Source organism: Grampus griseus, assembly GCF_964374135.1.
Source record: "Grampus griseus genome assembly, chromosome: 6".
NCBI lineage: Eukaryota > Metazoa > Chordata > Mammalia > Artiodactyla > Delphinidae > Grampus > Grampus griseus.
Window position 1 is genome coordinate 87,242,830 of NC_139000.1, and position 20,531 is coordinate 87,263,360.

General features: G+C 36.0%; 1 protein-coding gene across 1 annotated transcript in view; it reads right to left on the minus strand.

Annotated features, from left to right (window-relative positions):
- Nucleotides 1-1,692: 1,692 nt before the first annotated feature.
- ZNF510 (zinc finger protein 510) overlaps nt 1,693-20,531 on the minus strand; it is a 23,758-nt gene continuing 4,919 nt past the window's right edge. Inside the window, exons 4-6 of the mRNA XM_082656725.1 lie at nt 7,218-7,344; nt 6,832-6,927; nt 1,693-4,811 (exon numbers count right to left, since the gene is read on the minus strand). Coding sequence (XP_082512851.1) covers nt 3,112-4,811; nt 6,832-6,927; nt 7,218-7,344 — 1,923 coding nt within the window. The 3' untranslated portion in view covers nt 1,693-3,111. The remainder of the gene's footprint in view (nt 4,812-6,831; nt 6,928-7,217; nt 7,345-20,531) is intronic.

Consider the following 20,531-nt stretch of genomic DNA (forward strand, 5'->3'; position numbering starts at 1 on the left):
ACATATAGTAGTGCATGTATGTCAATCCCAATCTTCCAATTGGTCCCTCCCCCACTCTTTCCCCACTGGTAACCATAAGTTTGTTTTCTACATCTGTGACTCTGTTTTGTAAATATGTTCATTTCCATTGTTTTAGATTCCACATATAAGCAATATCATATATTTGTCTTTCTCTTACTTCACTCAGTATGACAATCTCTAGGTCCATCCACGTTGCTGCAAATGGCATTATTTTGTTCTTTTTTATGGCTGAGTAATATTCCAAGTAGTTTCTCAGTTTATTAATTGTGTATCAAGCTAGTTAGCTGATAATTAAGCTAATTATGCTTTTCTCAGTTGGCAGTCAGTTCCTTAGAAAACTGGAAGATCACTAAAATAGCCAGTTGGTCAGGCAGGTTAATGGTACTTGGAGACTGCAGTCTCCACAAAACAAATTTGTTTCACCCCCATTATAGTGTGAAGCTGCCCTGGTAGAAGGACAGAATATACTATTTCTGCTAGGCTTCTAGAGAGACCTTTAATGTGACAGAAGAGGTAGTATATACCTGGCAAGGAAAAACAAAACATGGAGGTAGGTCAGAGCAGATGTTATACCTGTTCTTTTGGGGTCAGACATGTCTCCTAGGAGATAGATTCTTGGACCTGAGAAAATAAAAAACTTTTCCTTGTAACTGTCAGGAAGTTGATTGGGAAGTAAAAATGAGAATTAATGATATGATGAATTAAATACATGACCCCAAGAACTAATTATTTTGCCCTCCCATTTGGTTGATCCTGAAAATCTAATTTATCATTGTTATTGTTATGCACAATTTTTTTGATTGGTACTTAGCTATAGCTATGTACCCATACATAGCTATGCAGACATAATTTTGAACTGGGAATACTAGTTTATTGAAAATAAATTTTGTTTTGGCTGAAAGAGATCTGAAGAACACTTCTGAATATTGAGTTTTCTCTTAGCAATTTTAGAAAATATCCAAAAGACGAGTCTGAGTGGGAGCTTAGAGCAATAATTTCCTTAACTATTTATAATAATAATGAATAATCTCAAAATATAATTTGAAGAATCAAAAGGAAAAATTTTCAGATATCACTTTTATAATTCTATGTTCAACACGTATTTTTCAGTGCCCAATATGTAGAGGGACTCTTCATAATTTTTTAATGCCCAATACATAGAGGGACATGTTATGAACAAAACAGATAAAATTTCCTGCCTTCATGGAGGCTTCTTTTATTAGCTCGAAGACCCTTAGTAGGCAGGCAGACAGAAAATTGACTCTGCCAGTGTCTCTAGATAAGGAACCCATCTGTTGGAATAAAAGTTAATACTTGGAAAGGAGATGAACCAGGCAGGGAGAATGGAGCATTCATGACTACAGCATAGACCATGGTCTCCAGTTGATAATGTATTATCTGGAGAGGCTTCCCCACCAAGGAGACAGCAGATACAGCATGAGTGCCATCAGGGGACTTTGTCACCTGGCCTCCCATTCAGGCCACTTGGGTGAACTGGTTCCATCTTGGAGGGTAGATGGTCCTGAACTTAATAGCAAATCCAATCATAATCCTAAAAGATGATATATGAAAGGGGGTGTAAAGGAGATGATTCTATATATCTTAAGAAAACAGAGAAATTTTATGAAAGAATGACTTTATATTACCAACAATTATAAAGATGGAGTAAACAGTAATCTCTTGATTTTCAGGGAATATAGTACTAACTGGACATTATTTTCTCTTATCGCAGTTGAATCTTCTTCACAATGCTGCTGGCAGCTCTGGAGTAACAATGTAACTGGTCTGTGATGTTTCATTTCCAAAGTCCTAGGAGGTATTCTCCTTTTCTAAACTTGATTCAAATACCCTTCAGTGAAACATTATCAGGCCAGAAAGACAGGGTATTTTGGCTCATATGAGGTATGTGCCATCCCTGTTCATAAAAGGAGAATTTGTTACTAATATGGTCATTAGTCAGTTATATGCAATATGTTTACAAATGACAAGTTAGTATATGAAGATATTTAAAATCAGTAGGAAAGGGATGAATTAATCAAATGGCATATGGAGCACTGGCTACTAATCCAGAAGAAAATAACTACATTCTTGTATCAAATGACATCAAAGGAAACACTGGATATATACACACACCTTTACTGTCTATCCAGGGTAAGATGGTAAATGTTTTGCCATCAGTATGATATGGATTCAGGTAGCAATCCTGAATCAGGGTAGTGGGGGCTTGATCAGCAACTTGATTCCAGTTAGTCTTATCAGAGAATAGTCTCTTACCATGTGAATCTAGTTGAACAGCCCAGACGTTGTGCTCAGCAGCTGTGATTTTCCCCCCACAGTTCACAGTGCCAAACAGGGGTCCTTTTATAAGCCTATAGTTTTACAACAGGCATGTCAGATAGCTAGGTACAGTAAGAACCCAAGAGTCAATGAAAACGCACCAAGTTTCATCAGAGGGAATACTGGCTAGAGTTGAGAACATCTTTGTGTTCTGCCCAGTGACAGGAGCAGCCACATTAGTTTTGTGCTCTGCATAATGGCACTGAGGTTGAACATTCAGTGTCCAAGTGGTTTCAACTAGCAAAACCATCAGTGAAACAGGCCCAATTAGAGTACTTATGAGTTGAGGGTCAAACTGAGCCAGCAGCTTTGCTTAAGGCAGCAAAGTGGGGGATACATTTCCTCTCTAAGGGATAGTTGCTACTATTCCATGTATGACTGAGATACTGCTGGGACCAAGGAAGTCAGAACTAGGTGTGGCATACAACATGAGCATTCTCAGTCTACTAGACAGTCACAAAGCCCCAGTTAGATGAAAGGGAGATAGGGAAATTTAGTTTAGCTATGAAATTCTTACTAATGAGATTACCAGCACATGTGATATGAGTTATCTAACAAGGCATGACTCCATCCAACAGGGTTTCCAGAGAACCTTGAAAGAAATCCTGTGTGAATTCTCTGATACACTCTCAGAGTTGCCTTTTGGGCAAAATTCTTCCTATATTCAGACTTATATGGTTTTTCTCCTTTGTGAATTTTCTGATGTCAAATAGGTTGGTCTCTTAGTCAGAAGAATTTTCCACAGTTATTATATCAATTTGGTTTTCCCCCTCCCTGAATTCTCTGGTATACACTTAGGGTTGACTTCTTAGGCAATATTCCATATTCATTACATTCATAAGATTTCTCCCCACTGTGAGCTCTCTGATGTATTCTAAGGTTTGATTTCTGACCAAAAGTTTTCCCACATTTATTACACTGAAAGGGTTTCTCCCCTGTATGAATTCTCTGATGATCACTAAGGATTGCCTTCCGGACAAATTTTTTCCCACATTCATTACATTTAAATGGTTTCTCCCCAGTGTGAATTCTCTGATGAACTCTGAGGGTTGATGTCCGGGCAAAAGTTTTCCCACACTCATTACATTTAAATGGTTTCTCTCCTGTGTGTGTTTTCTGATGCTGGATGAGATGGTCTTTTCGCCAGAAGGATTTTTCACATTCTTTACAGTGATAAGTTTTCTCACCACTGTGAATTCTCTGATGTATTCTGAGGTTTGACTTCTGGCCAAAAGTTTTCCCACATTCGTTACATTGAAAGGATTTCTCCCCCGTGTGAATTCTGTGATGATCTTTGAGGGTTGACTTTTGAACAAAAGTTTTCCCACAATCACAACATTCATAGGGTTTCTCTCCTGTGTGAATTCTCTGATGTCCCCTGAGCGTTGACTTCTGGACAAATGTTTTCCCACAGTCATTACATTTATAGGGTTTCTCTGCTGTGTGAATTCTCTGATGTGTACTGAGGTGTGACTTTTGGGAGAAAGTTTTCCCACATTCATTACATTCAAATGGTTTCTCTCCTGTGTGAGTTCTCTGATGTTGAATGAGGTGTCCTTTTTGACAGAAGGATTTCCCACATTCATTACATTTATAGGGTTTTACTTCATAGTGAGTTCTCTGGCATACTTTGTGGGCTTTCTGGTAAAACTTCCTATTTTCATGACATTCAAAGTGTTTATCTCCAGTTTGTGTTCTGTCATTACATACCAATGGATTCTCTTCTGTGAGAGTTCTCTGAGGTTGAGTAAGGTATGACTTCCTGCTGAAATTATTCCCACTTGTAATACATTCACAATGTTTCACAGTCATGTTAAATTTATTGTATTCCTTGATAGCTGACTTCTCACAGAAGGATTTCCCACACTGGTTAAGATGAGAGTGTTTCTCTCCTGTCCCAGTTCTTTCCTGGTCAAAGAGAGTTGTCTTGTCATAGTTTTTCCTAAACTCTTCATCTTTACAGGATTGTTGTCCTGTATGAGTACTCTTATGTTTAACACAGGCAGCCTCAACATAGAAGGCTTTTCCAATCCCATTAAATTCAAAAGCTTGCTTTAATGTTTGACACTTCTGATGTTCAGGAAGATTTTCCTTATAACTGAGGGCTTCCTGATTTTTATTATATTCATAAAATTTCTCTCCAGTATGAGTTCTTTCAAGTTTAATTTTGAAAGGCAAATTTTCACATACATTATAACAATCTGTATCTTTTGTTGAGTAGGTTCTACTATTAATGATAAATTGAGAAATACTTTGTGAATTCACTCCACATGAGTCACATTTACAGGACATTTTTGATGAAGAAACAGGAACTATGTGCAGATTAAATGGTTTTCTCAAAACTTCTTCTTCCTCTCTAGGCAACTGTTTATTATTTATAAATGTTACTTGCTGCAGGTGTTTGTCTTTGATTTTTTTGTTCCTCTTGATTAGATTTTCATCTCTGTAGTCTTCTAAAACAGAAAAATTGAAAACACTTTGAATCTTACTATTCTTATGGATGAGGCTTATAAACATATAGCCTTTGTTGCATTTCATTTTTTGGTTTCTCAAGATTAATTTGTGGTTTTGTGTGTATGAGAGAGAGACACCCTCCTTTAAAAAATAATATTGACACAGTGAAAATTAGAGAGGAAACTGGTTATAAATACATTATCTGTAGTTGGATTGTGATAAATTGGATTTTCCTACCTGGGTGGAGAAGGGAGAGAAATTAGACTTTTATGGGAATGATTTTAGGGAGCAGGAAAACCAGATAATTAATACAACATGGGGGGTTATAAACTTAAGTAGAATAACAAGAAAATTAGGAGATAATAAGCATTGATAGGCTAGGCCCAACAGGAGAATGGTTTGGTTTGAGGAAGTAAATTACAGTAGAGGTCCAACATTATCTAGGCTCTACTGGTAGAATCCTCAAGAGTCTTCATACTTCAATTTGATATCATTCCTTATTTCCATTCAGTCTTTCAAAATCAAATTAAATTGATAGCACCAACCTCCTCATGATTAAATGAAGAGGTTTATAGCTCAGGATAAAACCCATCTTGCAGCTGTGAGTCATAGAAATACAAACAAGTATGACACTGATAAAAGGAAAATCAATTCTTGTAATTAAATTAGATTCACTGCTCAATTCTGGCTGTGATACCTTTGACTTATATCATCTAACAAAAGTGCAGATAAGTGAACCTGATCACTTCATTCTAAATTTCCACATTTCAGTTTGATATGAGGGGCGCAATTTTAAATGAGGTATCATGGAAGACCTTACTGCAAAGATCCAAATTCCTTATGCATTCTAGATGCCCATCCTTTCTGGCTTATATGAACTGTGAATACTATTTTACTTTTGGTTCATCTTGTAACTTTCTGTTAAGCATGAAACATAATTTATATTTGCATAAAACTTATATGTGCAATTTAACAGTATAGAGTGAACACTCATCGAATTAGAAACCATGTCAAGAAACAGAACATAAATGGCTCTGCAAAAATCCCTGCCTGGTAACAACTTCCTCATGCTTAAGAGTTCATCACTCTCCTGATATTTACCTCCTTGATTTTCTTTGTAGTTTTACCACCTATATATTAATTCCTAAAAATGTAATTGAGTTTTGCTTGTTTCTGACATTTACATAAATGTAACCATACATGCATATTTATATTTTTTGTTTAATATTATGTTTGCAATCATTGTATAAGATTTCATATAGCTGTATAATTCTCCCTTAAGAAATACTATTCCTTTATTCTATTGCTGATGAGCCCAATTTTGGCAAAAATAACCAATATTGCCGTAAATATTGTTTTATTCATTCTAGAGAATACAATCATGCCTTTTTATAGGGTATACAGTTGGGAAAATGATTACTTGGTTACAGGTGTGTAAAACTTTAACTATTTGATAACATCTTCCTGATTTCATAGTGGTTTTATCAGTTTACATTTTCAGTCAATAAATGAGTCTTTAATATTTTACATCTTCCCCATGACTTGCCATTGCCAGATTTGTTAATCTCATTTCATGCTATACATATTACTCACCTCACCTTATACTCTATTTTGCATTCTGTGAAAAGTAATGCGATTTAACACATTTTCAAAGATTTAACAGCTGTTTGAAAGCTCCTATATATAAAGTCTTTCACCTAAACTGAGTTGCTATGCTTTCCTATTTAGACTTGCAGAAGTTTTTACATTTTCAGGATGCTTATCCTTTCTAGGTTACTTGTATTGTATATCTATTCTGCTACTCTGTGGCCTGTCTCTTCATCCTTTTAATGGTATCATTTATGAACAAAATTCTCAATTTTAATGTAGTCAAGTTTATTAATCATTCTCTTTTGACTGGTGTTTTTTGTGCCTTTGGGACTTATAAGAAAAGTCTTGAAATATGAAGGTGTTCACTGCAAAACTGACCTTCTGGAGCCTAACTACCCCACAGAATTCTATTAGTGCTCAGTAACTCACCTTTATGGCTCTGGTTTGAGAATTCTTCCTCTAAGAACCAAGGCTCTTCTCCTTGCTCCAATTTGAAGATCACCTCTGGTTTGAAAATGCAGTTCCCTGTAAACAGGCAACAACTGAGTACTTAGGCCAGATGACGAGCTTTTTAGTCTCCAGAAGTGGAAAAAGCTTCAGGAACAGCATCCTGAAGGCCCTCAGCTGAATTTATCATTGGCAGTTGGTAACGGCAGTCAAACACTTTCTATCCCTCAGTAGGGCTTGGTTATATTATATTCCTTAATAAAAAGCCTAAATGACATTAAAATCTAAAGTATTCATGTGTACTGATGCATAAAAAGGAAATGCCTTCTGTATGGAGTTATGAGGGTAAGTTATGCTTATATGCTCACCCACTGAGACTAGGTTGTTGTAGTTCTCTAGCATCACATCTCTGTAGAGGGTTTTCTGAATAGGACCCATTTGCTGCCACTCCTCCTGGGTGAGTTCAACAGTTATATCCTTGAATGACACTGATGCCTGCAAGAGTACATTTCTGTTTAATCTGGGTTTAGAATTAGATGACATAGGAAATACGCATGAAAACAGTTCTTATGTTTACCGTAAAGAGCTGAAACAAATATAAAGGATGCCTATTTTGGATCTAATTTTAGCTTATACTTTGGAGGTGCTCAATTAGTAAAAATATTAATAACTTAATTTGTATGTACTTATGAGTTATATATTTGTACTCTCAATAAGTATATTAGTAAAACTTCTGTCTTTTTAATTTATTTTTTAGCAGAAAAATATAAATACACTTCCTACAATCTTCATCCCACTCTACTACCCTGGGCATGCTCCAGTGAAGCGGTCAGCTATGACCTGTGGCCAAATCCAGCTTGCCACTTTTTAAAATAAAAGTTTTATTGGGACACAGCAACCACCCTACCCCCAATAATTTTGTATTGTCTATGGTTGCTTTTATGCAAAAACAAGCAGAGCCTAGCAGTTTTATCAGAGACTTTATGACTACCAAAACTGAAAATATTTACTACCTGACACATTACAGAAAAAATTTGCCAACCTCTGGACTAACAAATACAATTAAAGGGAAGACTGACAGCATAAAAATAACAAAGAAAACACAATTTATAGAGGCAGATGTATGAAGATTGAAAGGAAAAGGATGCAAAAAGATATATACATAATCACTAACCAAAAGAAAATTGATGTGGTTATATTAACATGAAAAGCAGTAGACCTGAATGTAAGAAAGTATGATATATATATATATATATATACATACACATATATATAAATGATAAAATGATTCTTTTAACAGAAGGTATAACATAAATTGATATGCTTCCACATACAGTATATCAACACAGCTTCCAAATACAGTCAATTCTCATTATTCAGATTCTGTATTTGCAAATTCACCTACTCACTAAAATTTACTTTTAACTTCCAAATTAGTACTTGTGATTTTGCATTCATTTGCAGACATTCACAGAATGATAAAAAATTTGCCCAATACACGTTTTCCCAGCTGAATCTGAACAAGATAATGCCTTGCCTTCTTGTTTCAGCTGTTGTACAGTAATCATATCCTTTTTGTAGTCTATTTAGCACTTTTTTTCATTTTTGTGCTATTTCTTGGTGGTTTCACATTTTAGAATGGCCCCATTGTGTATTACAGAAGTGCTATCTAGGGACTTCCCTGGTGGCACAGTGGTTAAGAATCTGCCTGCCAATGCAGGGGACACAGGTTCAAGCCCTGGTCAGGGAAGATCCCACATGCCATGGAGCAACTAAGCCCATGCGCCACAACTACTGAGCCTGCACTCTAGAGCCCATGAGCCACAACTACTAAGCCTGCGTGCTGCAACTAATGAAGCCCACGTGCCTAGCGCTCATCCTCCGCAGAAGAGAAGCCACCCCAATGAGAAGCCTGTGCACTGCAATGAAGAGCAGCCCCTGCTTGCTGCAACTAGAGAAAGCCCGCTCACAGCAACAAAGACCCAGTGCAGCCAAAAATAAATAAAAATAAATTTATAAAATTCCATATTTAAAAAAAAAGAAAAAGAAGTGCTATCTAGTGTCCCTAAGTGCAAAAAAGTTGTGATATGCCTTATGCAGAAAACAAGCACGTCTAATAGGCTGTGTTCAAGCATTAATTACGGTGCTGTTGGCTGTTACTTCATGTTCAAGAATCAACAATATTACTAAATAAGATGTTCTTAAACAGAAACACACATAACCAGGTTACATATTGATTGGCTAACCAAAACGTTGTGACCAGGAGCTTGCAGGAACCTAATCCTGTATTTCCCCTGGGAGCAATGATTCAGTATTTGCTAATTCAGTGTTCATGGCCACTTTACAGAACATAACTATAGAGAACAATGAGTATTACTGTATATTGTATATATATAAACAATAGTTGAGAGAAATTAGATATACAGACACACAATTTTAATTAGTGTTTTTATTTTTTTTTTTTATTTTATTTTTTTTCGCGGTACGCGGGCCTCTCACTGTTGTGGCCCCTCCCGTTGCGGAGCACAGGCTCCGGACGCGCAGGCTCAGCGGCCATGGCTCACGGGCCCAGCCGCTCCGCGGCATGTGGGACCCTCCCGGACCGGGGCACGAACCCACGTCCCCTGCATCGGCAGGCGGACTCCCAACCACTGCGCCACCAGGGAAGCCCTAATTAGTGTTTTTAATACAACTCTCTCAGTAACTCACAGGACAAGCAGACTGAAAAACCAATAGCGATTTAGAACAGGGGTCAGAAAATTATGGGCCAAAGACCAAATCTGGCACACTACCTGTTTTTTTGAAAATAAAATTTTATTAGAACACAGCTCATGTTCATTTGTTTATGTATTATCTATGGCTGCTGTAAGACTAAAACTGTAGAGTTTAGTAGTTCAAAGAGAGACCATATCTCCCACAGAGCCTACTATCTGACATTTACCAAAAAAGTTTGCTGACCACTGACACAGAAGACTGAAATGACATAATTACCCAACTTGAATGACTGAAATATAAAGGATAATCTGATCATAACATAAATTATTTTCTGCTACACTTTGCATATGATAAAACAAAAACAGTAAGTCTCGCCAAATTAGAAAAAATTACAATCATACAGTGTGGCTTTAGATTTTAGCTCAAAGATGTAGAAAGCTGAAAAGAGCAATACTAACATCTTACAAGAACAAAGCTTGGTGAACTGAAAATTAATGTATTTTTGAACTCATTAGAGAAATGAAATTGCATGGCAAACAATCTGAAATCAGGAGAGAGATAGGTACCTATAGGGAGAATCAGGACCCATTCATTTGCTTACTGAACCATATGCTAAACTCCATATAAGAAGATAAGAAGCTTAAGCTATAAAAACCACATGTATGCAAATGTGAAGAGTGTGAAGTCCCTAGGGAGATGGTATGTATCACAGACACAGGGTAATTTCTACCTTCTTTGTGAGATTTTCTCAAGGAAGCCAATCTGTCATAGAGAGGATTGGGGGAGAATTCAGAAGAAGCCCCTTTCTGTCCCATGTGGTGATAGCTAGTGTAGAGGAAGAACAGTCAGTGCTTAAATCCACTCAGACTCATGCATATCTCCACTAAAGAATACTTAATCTGTAAGGGGAAAGTCATCAGAACACATAATGTGATTGGTGGGATCTCACTGCAGTAGGAAGAGAGCAGTAGCAGACACTACCAAAAATGCTGCCTAGACCTATCTGTCCTATATCTTCTAAGTAATAAAATGCTGAGACCCAAGTCCTCAGTACCTAAGACAGGTTCAATTAGAAGATAAACCCCATTCCCAGAGAACTAGCATTATTTGGCCTGTCCGGTGGTTTCCTAGACCACCCCTCTTCATTTGACATGACTCAAAGTTGTAAATAACATTTTCCCTGGGGACAAGACATTACTTTTTAAAAAAAATCATGGGATATTGTTTACCATCATAGCTACTTGACTACTACAGACAGTTTTTAACAGCTAAGGGAAACAACAGTATTACTAAAAAGCTTAAAGGGAAAAGCTGGAGAATGAGATATCCAGAAGGGGCTTTGAAAAGCTCAGGTATATTCCTGATGATCTAAAAGGTGACACACAATCCCTGGGCTGTGTTCACATTCAGGAAAGACCCGAGAAGGTGCTAAACCCTCGTCTCCCTAACCTTGAGGCTCTATGAAAAAAAAGTGAAGGCTAATGTGGAGTAATAAAATGCTGGGCTAATTGCTGAAGGCATGCCCCAACATACACACAGAGTAACTTAGCAAATATTGGGAACCTTATTGGTTACAAGTCTTTAAGGAAATCATTGTCCAATTACTAGCTGGCTATTTAATTAATGGAGCAGTGACTTCAGTTGGCTACACATGACAAAGAATACAGATTCTACAGAATTAGTTCAAAAGAGTCACTAGACAAATACATAACAACAGCTGCAGTTGTTGAGATGCTGATTACACATTACACATATTTTAAATGTCCAGTTTTCAACAAAAATTTGAGACGTAAACAGATGAGAAACTATTACTCATATATAGGAAAACAGACTATGTATGAAACAGTGTAAAATCTGTCTCTGAGTAAGTTCAGACATTGGACTTACTAGACCAAGACTTTTCATCAGCTGTTTTAAATATGTACCAAGTACTAAAGGAAACCACATCAAAAGAACAAAAGAAAAGTATGGAAACAATGTCTCATCAAATAAAGAATATCAATAAAGAGAAAGTATACATATATTGAAAAAGCAAACTCAAATTCTGGAGTAGAAAGTACAATAATTGAAGTGAATAATTAGCCCTAGAGGGCTCAAGAGCTGAAGAGGCAGAAAAATCAGCCAATCTGAATATAAATCTATTGAGATGACCCAACCTGAGAGTATACAGTAAAAATAATGAAGGAAAATGAACAAAAAGTCTCATTGATTTGTGGGTCACAATCAAACATAGCAACATTCACATACCAGAAGTAGGAGAGAAGAGAGGAAAAAGGGCCTAAAGACAAAGAATAAAACTTGAAAGCAGCAAGAGAGAGGTGACTCATTGCCTCCAAAGGGTCTCAAATAAGATTAATAGCTGATTTCTCATTAGAAACCAGGGAAACCACTAGGCAGTTGTATGACATATTTAAAGTACCAAAGGGAAAGACTGTCAACCAAGACTTGAATATTCGGCAAAACCATCCTTCAAAAATGAAGAAGAAATTATGACACTCCTAGGTAAATAAGGATTGGGAAAATGTCATTAGTATACCTGCTGTATAAGAAATATTAATAAGGGAGTCATTCAGGCTATAATGAGAGTACACTGGAAAATAACTCAAAAATCCATATGAAGAAATAAGGAAAACTATGTAGGTAAAAGTAACTACAAAGGTAAAAATATAAAAGACACTATAAATGTATTTTTTTGTATTTATTTTTCTCCTGTATGATTTCAAGACCACTACATGAGGCAGTAATTAGAAATTGCTACTAGTATACACACATGTATAAAGTTGTTAATTTAGATGACAATAACAGCATAAAGGAGTGAGGAGGGTGTGAAGCTATAGAAGAGCAAAGTTTTAGTATACTATTGAAATTAAGTTTGTATTCATCTGAACAATACTGTTATAGTTGTTAATTGTAATCAACAAGGTAACCACTAATAACTGGGAAAAAATGTAGTAAAGGCACAACAAGGTAACTGAAATGGTATACTAGGAAATATTGACTTAACACAAAAGAAAGCAAAAATTGTGAAGTAGAAAAACAAAATGGACATATCACATACTCAGAGCAAATGTCTAAATAGAAGACAAATGCTTCTTACATTAAATGTTAATGGTTAAATATTTGAATTAAAAGGCAGAGACTTGCAGAATGGATTGAAAAAAATATGATCCAATTATATTCTGTCTACAAGTAACACTTCACATTCAAAGACACAACAGTTTGAAAGTAAAAGACTAACACAAGATATATCATGTAAACAGTAACCAAAATAGACCTGGATTGCCTATACTAGGATTAGACAAAACAGACTTTAACTCATTATTGACTGGGAGATTTCTGCAAAAACTAATGCCTGTGGCCAGCGATTTTTATTTCGCCTGGCCAAAAATTAATTCTGTTATTTCACTGACACTTTGCAGGTTATTACATTTAATAGTTACACCTGACACACCTGTAAAGTCTTCTAATTTTTGTGAAATGTTGTCTTCAGTCCACTCTTCTGTAGAAGCAAAGGAGCAAGTTCCAGCACCTTGAGTTTCATTTTCACTTTCCATATCAGAATCAATGATTCTGTTGGTCCAATATTCAAATCATCTGAATCAGAACTATATTCTGAAGAACTATCATCTTCTGAGAGACTAATATATATGTCGCTTGGACAATCAGAGAAAGTTATCTGCATAAAATTCACCAAAAAATTCTTCTTCACTCAAAATTTCATGATGTGTCATTTTTGAAAATTTTACGTTTATAATATACACAAGGTTGGAACAGAAAAGCTAACGGAGCAAAATGTGAATGATAATGACAATCATAAGTTGTATACTGAACCCTTGATCAATTTTAAGGTCTAACAACTTCACACAGTGATGTTAATTTTATCACTCTCTACAAACATATTGATACATCTCCGGTCAATAACGTTCGGGTAACAAAAGACTAAGTATTAATATATCTCTGGTCAATAATGTGTTAAGACAAAAAAAAAAAAAGAGAGAGAGAGAGAGAGGGAGAGAAAGGACATTTTACAATGGTAAAAGGGTCAATAAATCAAGAAAACAAAAGTTATAAACATACATGTACCTAACAACAGAACTTCTGTTGGCAAAAACTGACAGAACTGACAAGATAAACTATTCAACAATAATAGTTGGAGATTTTATTGCCCCACTTTCATAATGGATTGAACTACTAGACAAAAGATCAATATTGGAAGAACACACTTGAACAAAGCTGTGAACTGTAGATCACAGATATCTACAGAAACACTCAGGCCAACACCAGAAGCATACATGTTCTTCAGTAAACATGGAACATTCTCTGGTATAGACCATATGTTAGGCATGAAACAAGTCTCAATATATCTTAAAGGTTAAAATCATACGAAGTACCTTCTATGACCAAAATATAATGAAACCAGAAATCAGTAAGAAAAGGAAAACTGGAAAATTCAAAAATATGTGGAAATAAAACTACACATTCTTAAAAAATCCAAAAGATCAAAGAATAAATCAAAGGGAATCGAAGGGAAGTTAGAAAATATTTTGAGATGACAAAAGAAAAACACAACATACCAAAACTTATGAGATGCAACTAAAACAGTGCTTAGAGGGACATTTACAGCTATAACACCTACATTAAAAAAAGATCTCAAATCAATGACCTAACTGTATATCCTAAGGAACTAGAAAAATAAATGTGAACTAAACCCAAAACTAGCAGAAGGATGGAAATAATGAAGATTAAAGCAGAGAAAAACCAAATAAAGAATAAAAAATATAATCAACTGAATGTTGGTTCATTGAAAAGATCAACAGAATTGATGAACCTTTAGGCAGACTAACTAAGAAAAAAGAAGACTCTAATTTACTAAAATTGGTAATGAAAATGGGGCCATTATTACCGACTTTACAGAAATAAAAATGACTATAAGAGAGCACTATAAACAACTGTACACCAACAAACTAGATAACCTAGATGAAAAGGACAAATTCTTAGAAACATACAAACTATGAAAACTGAGTCAAACAGAAATAGAAAATCTGAAGAGTTCCATGTAAGGAGACTGAATTAGTAGTTAAAAACCTCCCAACAAACAAAAGCTTAGGACCAGTTGGATTCACTGGTGAATTTTACCAAACATTTAAGAAGAATGATCACAAACCCTTCTCTAACTCACTCCAAAATAGAAGAGGGAACACTTCCTAACTCATTCTATGAGTTACTTTTAACCGAAGTCAGACAAAGAAATCACAAGACTAAAGATCAATATTCCTTAGAAATATAGATGCAAATCTCCTCAGCAAAATACAAGCAAACCAAACCTAGCAGTATATTAAAATGATTATACACCATGACCAAGTAGGATTTATCCCAGGAATGTAAGAGTGGCTCACCAAAGGAAAATCAATCAATGTAACAGCACAGTAATAGAATGAAGGAAATAAACCACATGATCATCTCAATTGATGCAGAGAAAGCATTTGACAAAATCCAACACGAATGATAAAAACACTCAACAAACTAGGAATAAAAGAGAACTTCCTCAACACAATAAAAAGCACTTTTGACAAATCCCAGCTAACGTCATACACAATGCTAAAATAAATGACAGGAAGTTTTCCTCCAAGGTTCAGGAATAAGACAAGGATGTCCACTGTAAACAATTCTATCATTGTACTGGAAGTTCTAGCCAGAGCAAATGAGCAAGAAAAAGAAAAAAAGATAAAAGTGGAAAGGAGAAAAGTAAAATCACCTCTAGTCAGACTACATAATCTAATATATAAATATATATAACACATAAACACTAAATCTACAAAAAGTTATTGCTAATAAACTCAGCAAATTTTCAGGATTCAAGATCAACACACAAACATTTGTACTTCTAAACACTAGCAATGAACAATAAAAAAATTAAGAAAACAATTCCATTTAGAATAGAATAAAAAGTAAATACTAAGTATAAATTTAACCAAGAAGGTGCATGATATATGAAAGGGATAGTACTTCAGACCCAGGTGTGAGACATCCCAGGAATGCAAGATTGGTTAAACACTGATAATTCAATCAGTATAATCCGCCCCTTTAACAGAATAAAGAAATAAAATTATACTGTTATCTCACCAGATGCACAAAAAGCATTTGACCGAATTTAATACCTCTGTGTAATAAAAATTCTCAGCAAACTAAAAACAGAGAGAGCTTCCTCATTCTAATGAAGGGCATGTACAAAAACTCTAAAGTTAAAACCACACTCAGTGGTGAAATATTATTTTCCCCCTCATGTGAGGTAGAAGAAAAAGATTTCTATTATCATTTGTATTCAACATGGTACTAGAAGAATAAAAAGAAATTAAAGACATAAAGATTGAAAAGGAAGAAGTAAAATTTTATTTATTTGCAAAAGACATGATGTGCATTTAAAATCCAAAAGAATCTATCAAAATAAGCTATTAGAATAAGCGAATTTAACAAAATAGCTAGATATAAGATCAATATCTAAAAATCCATTGTATTTTGATAAACCAACAACTAAAAATGAAATTTAAAAATATTTACAGGGCTTCCCTGGTGGCACAGTGGTTGAGAGTCCGCCTGCCAATGCAGGGGACACGGATTTGTGCCCTGGTTCGAGAAGATCCCACATGCTGTGGAGCGGCTGGGCCCGTGAGCCATGGCCACTGAGCCTGCTCGTACCGAGCCTGTGCTCCACAACAGGAGAGGCCACAACAGTGAGAGGCCCGTGTACCGCGAAAAAAAAAAAAAAAAAATTTACAATATCAAAATAGATTAAATACACAGGAGTAAATCTAATGAAATGTCAGACTTCACCTCTACTCTTAAAAAACCCCAGCAGGGGCTTCCCTAGTGGTGCAGTGGTTGAGAGTCCGCCTGCCGATGCAGGGGACACGGGTTCGTGCCCCAGTCCAGGAAGATCCCATGTGCCGCAGAGTGGCTGGGCCCATGAGCCATGGCCGCTAAGCCTGTGCGTCCGGAGCCTGTGCTCTGCAACGGGAGAGGCCACAGCAGTGAGAGGCCCGCGTACCGCAAAACAAAACAAAAAAACAGCAGGATTTTCAGTGGAAACGAAATTTCTATGAAAACGCATAGGATCAAAATTAGCCAATGAGTTTTTTAAGAAGTAAAACTTTAAGGCCTACCTGATTTCATGACTTACTGAAATAAAACAGTAATTATGACAGTGAAGTACTAGTAAAAAGAGAAATAACTGGATCAAAGGAAGAGAATACAGTCTAGATATAGACCACTTGACTGGTTCACTTGATTGAACAACAGAGGCCCTGCTGCAATTCAGTGGACAGAGGATGGTCTTTTCAACAAATGGTGCTAGGGCAACTGGATATCCATATGGAAATATGAACCTTGACACTTACCTTGTGCCATACACAAAAGTAATTCCAGGTGAATCAAGCTCAAATAATCAAGCATCCACTAACAATACAGGAGAATATCTTCATGATCTCAGAGTAGGGAAAGATTTTTCAAACATGACACACAAAGAACTACCATTAAAGAAACACTGATACTGAGCTTTATTAAATTTCATAACTTAGTTCATCAAAAGACACTAGAAATACTCAAGTCACAGAATGCAAAAACATTAGCAATACGTACATCTGGCAAATGACCTGTATTGATAATATAGACGTAACTCCTACTAATCAATAAAAGCAAATAATTCAATTAAAATAGAGAACTGAACAGTTACTTTACATAAAAGATATCTACATGGCCAAAACACAAATAATGGTGCTCAATGCTAGGATTTATCACAGAAAGCAAATTATAAATTTCAATGAGAGACCACTACACATGGCTAAAGTCAAAAAGGCTAACAATAGTGAGAATTTGGTACAGATAGAAGTATAAATTGGTTCAACCACTTTAGAAAGCTACTTGTATAACCAAGAGAAATGAAGATATGCCAAGAGACACAAAGGAATGTTCACAGCAGCTTTATTCATAATAGTCCCAAACTGGAAAAAACACAAATGAAAAACCAACAAGAGAATGAGCATACCATCATACATTCATATAATGGAATGCTGCTCAGCAATAAAAAGTATTAAAATACACAGCAACATTGATGATCTAAAAATATGTACAGAGAAAAAAGCCAGACCACCCCCTCCCCTGAAAAAGTGCATGCATTGGTATGGTTCCATTTATATGGTGTTGAAAATGAATTTATACTTTTTTTCCTGATAAGTGAGGTTAGATTACTGGTTACCTCTGCAGAAGGGGGCAGTTATTATTAACTGAAAATTGGAAGGAAGGAAAGAAACTTCAGGGATGATGGAAATGTTTTCTCTCTTAATCTGGGTGGTAAATTATATGTATATACATATGTAAAAATCCACTCAGTTCACAATTAGAGTGTACTTTACTAGTATTAAAACTGTACCTCAGTTAAATAAGTAAAAAATTTTATAGTTGATAATTAGGGAAGGTTTATTACATTATCCCTTTGTATCTTTCTATATTTCAACAATTTCTCAAAATACCACTAGTAAAAATGAAAGAACTTGGTCAACTCTGGACAAAAAGTGTCCAAAGACAAATAGTGAAATAGGGAAAAATATCTGTCACATATGTCAGAATAAAAAGATAAGTCTTTAATAATTAAAAAATTATTTAATAATTAAGAAGCCTTTAAAATTAGCAAAAAAGAAGACTGATTCACAAAAAAGAAATATAAATGACTTTAAAAATATATGAAATTATGCAAAATCTCAGCTCTCATACACTTCTACAACAGGGATCACCATTCTGCCCTCCTATCAGAAAAACTCTGGAGTCACCTGGACTCTTACTTTACCCCTTTCATGTCTTTCCCATTCTGCTAGTACTTCCACATTAAAAACAAAATTGCTTTTATTACATGAATTTCTTCCCCATATCATATGCTAGAACTCATGACAACATCAAACCCTTAAGGATGGCATCGAAGGACTTCTAGTGTTAGGGGCTTTAGTCCAACTCAAAATTCATACATTGAAGTCCTAACCCCCAGCACCTCACAATGTAACTGTATTTGGAGATAGGCTTTTATTTTATATATAATGAGGTCATTAGGGTAGGTCCTAATCCAATTCGATTAGTGTCCTTATAAGAGGAGGAAATTTGGACACAGATATGTACAGAGGGAAGATTATGTGAAGACAGCTATCTATAAGCCAAGGAAAGAGGCCTGGAGCTGATTCTTCCCTCACAGCTCTCAGAAGGAACCAAGCCTGTCTTTACCCTGATCTCAGACTTTCAGCCTCGAGACCGTGAGAAAATAAATTTCTGTTGTTTAAACCATCCAGTCTGTGGTACTTTATCATGGCAGCCATAACAAACTAATACACCTAGTCTGGTCCCAAGATTTCTCCATCTCTCTTAGTGTTCCCTGAGAGGAAGTCCAAAGTGTAATAGGCAAAGATTCTTACTGGACCTTGTATCCCTTGTTTAGTCCACTTGATGTTATTCTTTCAAGATGCAGTAACCTGCCCATACTCTGCAACAAAATTCCACCCATCCTTCAGGACTGACACAATTCTTTTCAACTTCCACCTTTGATCAACTGAACCTATACCACCAGTCTCTCCTTTCTTTGACAAACTTCAAATCCTGATACTCACTGAATTCAAATGATCAATCAATCAACTAATTCCTTTAATCCTGACTTTGTTTCCCATGTATGAGGAAGAAATCTTCACATTATTCCCAGTATCTCCTGTGTATTACCTCCTTCAAGGGGACTGTATTTGTCCACAAGAAGTTTAGTCCTTCTTATAAGCATGAAAAGAATCCAGAGGCGATCTGATCTTAAAGGTTAAGAGGCTAAATGACAACATATTAGAGGAAGCACAATATAGAGGGAAAGTCAGAAAAACGTCCTCTTGGAAAGCCTTTCATTCAGAAGAACAGGCCTATTTGTCACAAGCAGAACAAGTGTGCACAGGTTTGTAAAAGAGAAGATAATAACGGAATGGGCTCTATCTTGTAAGAAATGAAGTGGTGGTCTGAGAAGAATATAAATCCATATTCTCTTGGTGGCCCAGTTCCATATACATAGGGGATGATCTTTTATTTGGAAGAGTTTAATGAGCAATCTCAACTAGGAAAGCTGAAAGCCTATGAAGATGAACCCATGGTGGTTCCAGATCTTGGAGCTAATGGTCTAACCAGACAGACAAACACATATCAGGTAATTTCCACTAATGTAGGAAGTGCAGATAGGTGAAAGACAGAGGGCTATGCAGATTCAGAAGAGGACTGGAAATTAGACCAGAGGCAGACAAAGGGGAAAAAAAAAGCATTGTTTCCTGGATGAGGCAATCAAAGCTGACTCATGACAGGTCAAAAGCAAAGAGCCAGACCGCCCATCCATTAAAATGGCTACTATGAGAAAAACATAAAATAGCAAGTGTTGACAAGGATCTGGAGAAACTGAAATCCTTGTGCCCTGTTGGTGAAAATGTAAAATGGTGCAGCCACTGTTGAAAACAGTATGGCAGTTCCTTGAAAAATTAAACATAGAATTGTCACATGATCCAGCAATATATCCACGAGAATTAAAGGCAGAGTCTTGAAGAGATATTTGTACACCTATGTTCATAGTAGCATTATTCACAATAGCCAAAAGGTGGAAGCAACCTAAGTGTCCATCACAGGATGAATGGATAAACAAAATGTGGTATATTTATACAATGCAGTATTATCCAGCCTTAAAAAGGAAGGAAATTCTGATACATGATTCAACATGGATGAACTTTGAGGACTTTATACTAAGTGAAATAAGACAGTCACAAAAAGACAAAAACTATATGATTCCACCTATTTGAGCAGTGAAATTCATAGAAACAGAATGGTGGTTGCCATGAGCCGAAGAGAGGGAGGAGTGGGGAGATGCTGTTTAATGGATATAGAGCTTTAGTTTTGCAAGATGAAAAGAGTTCTGG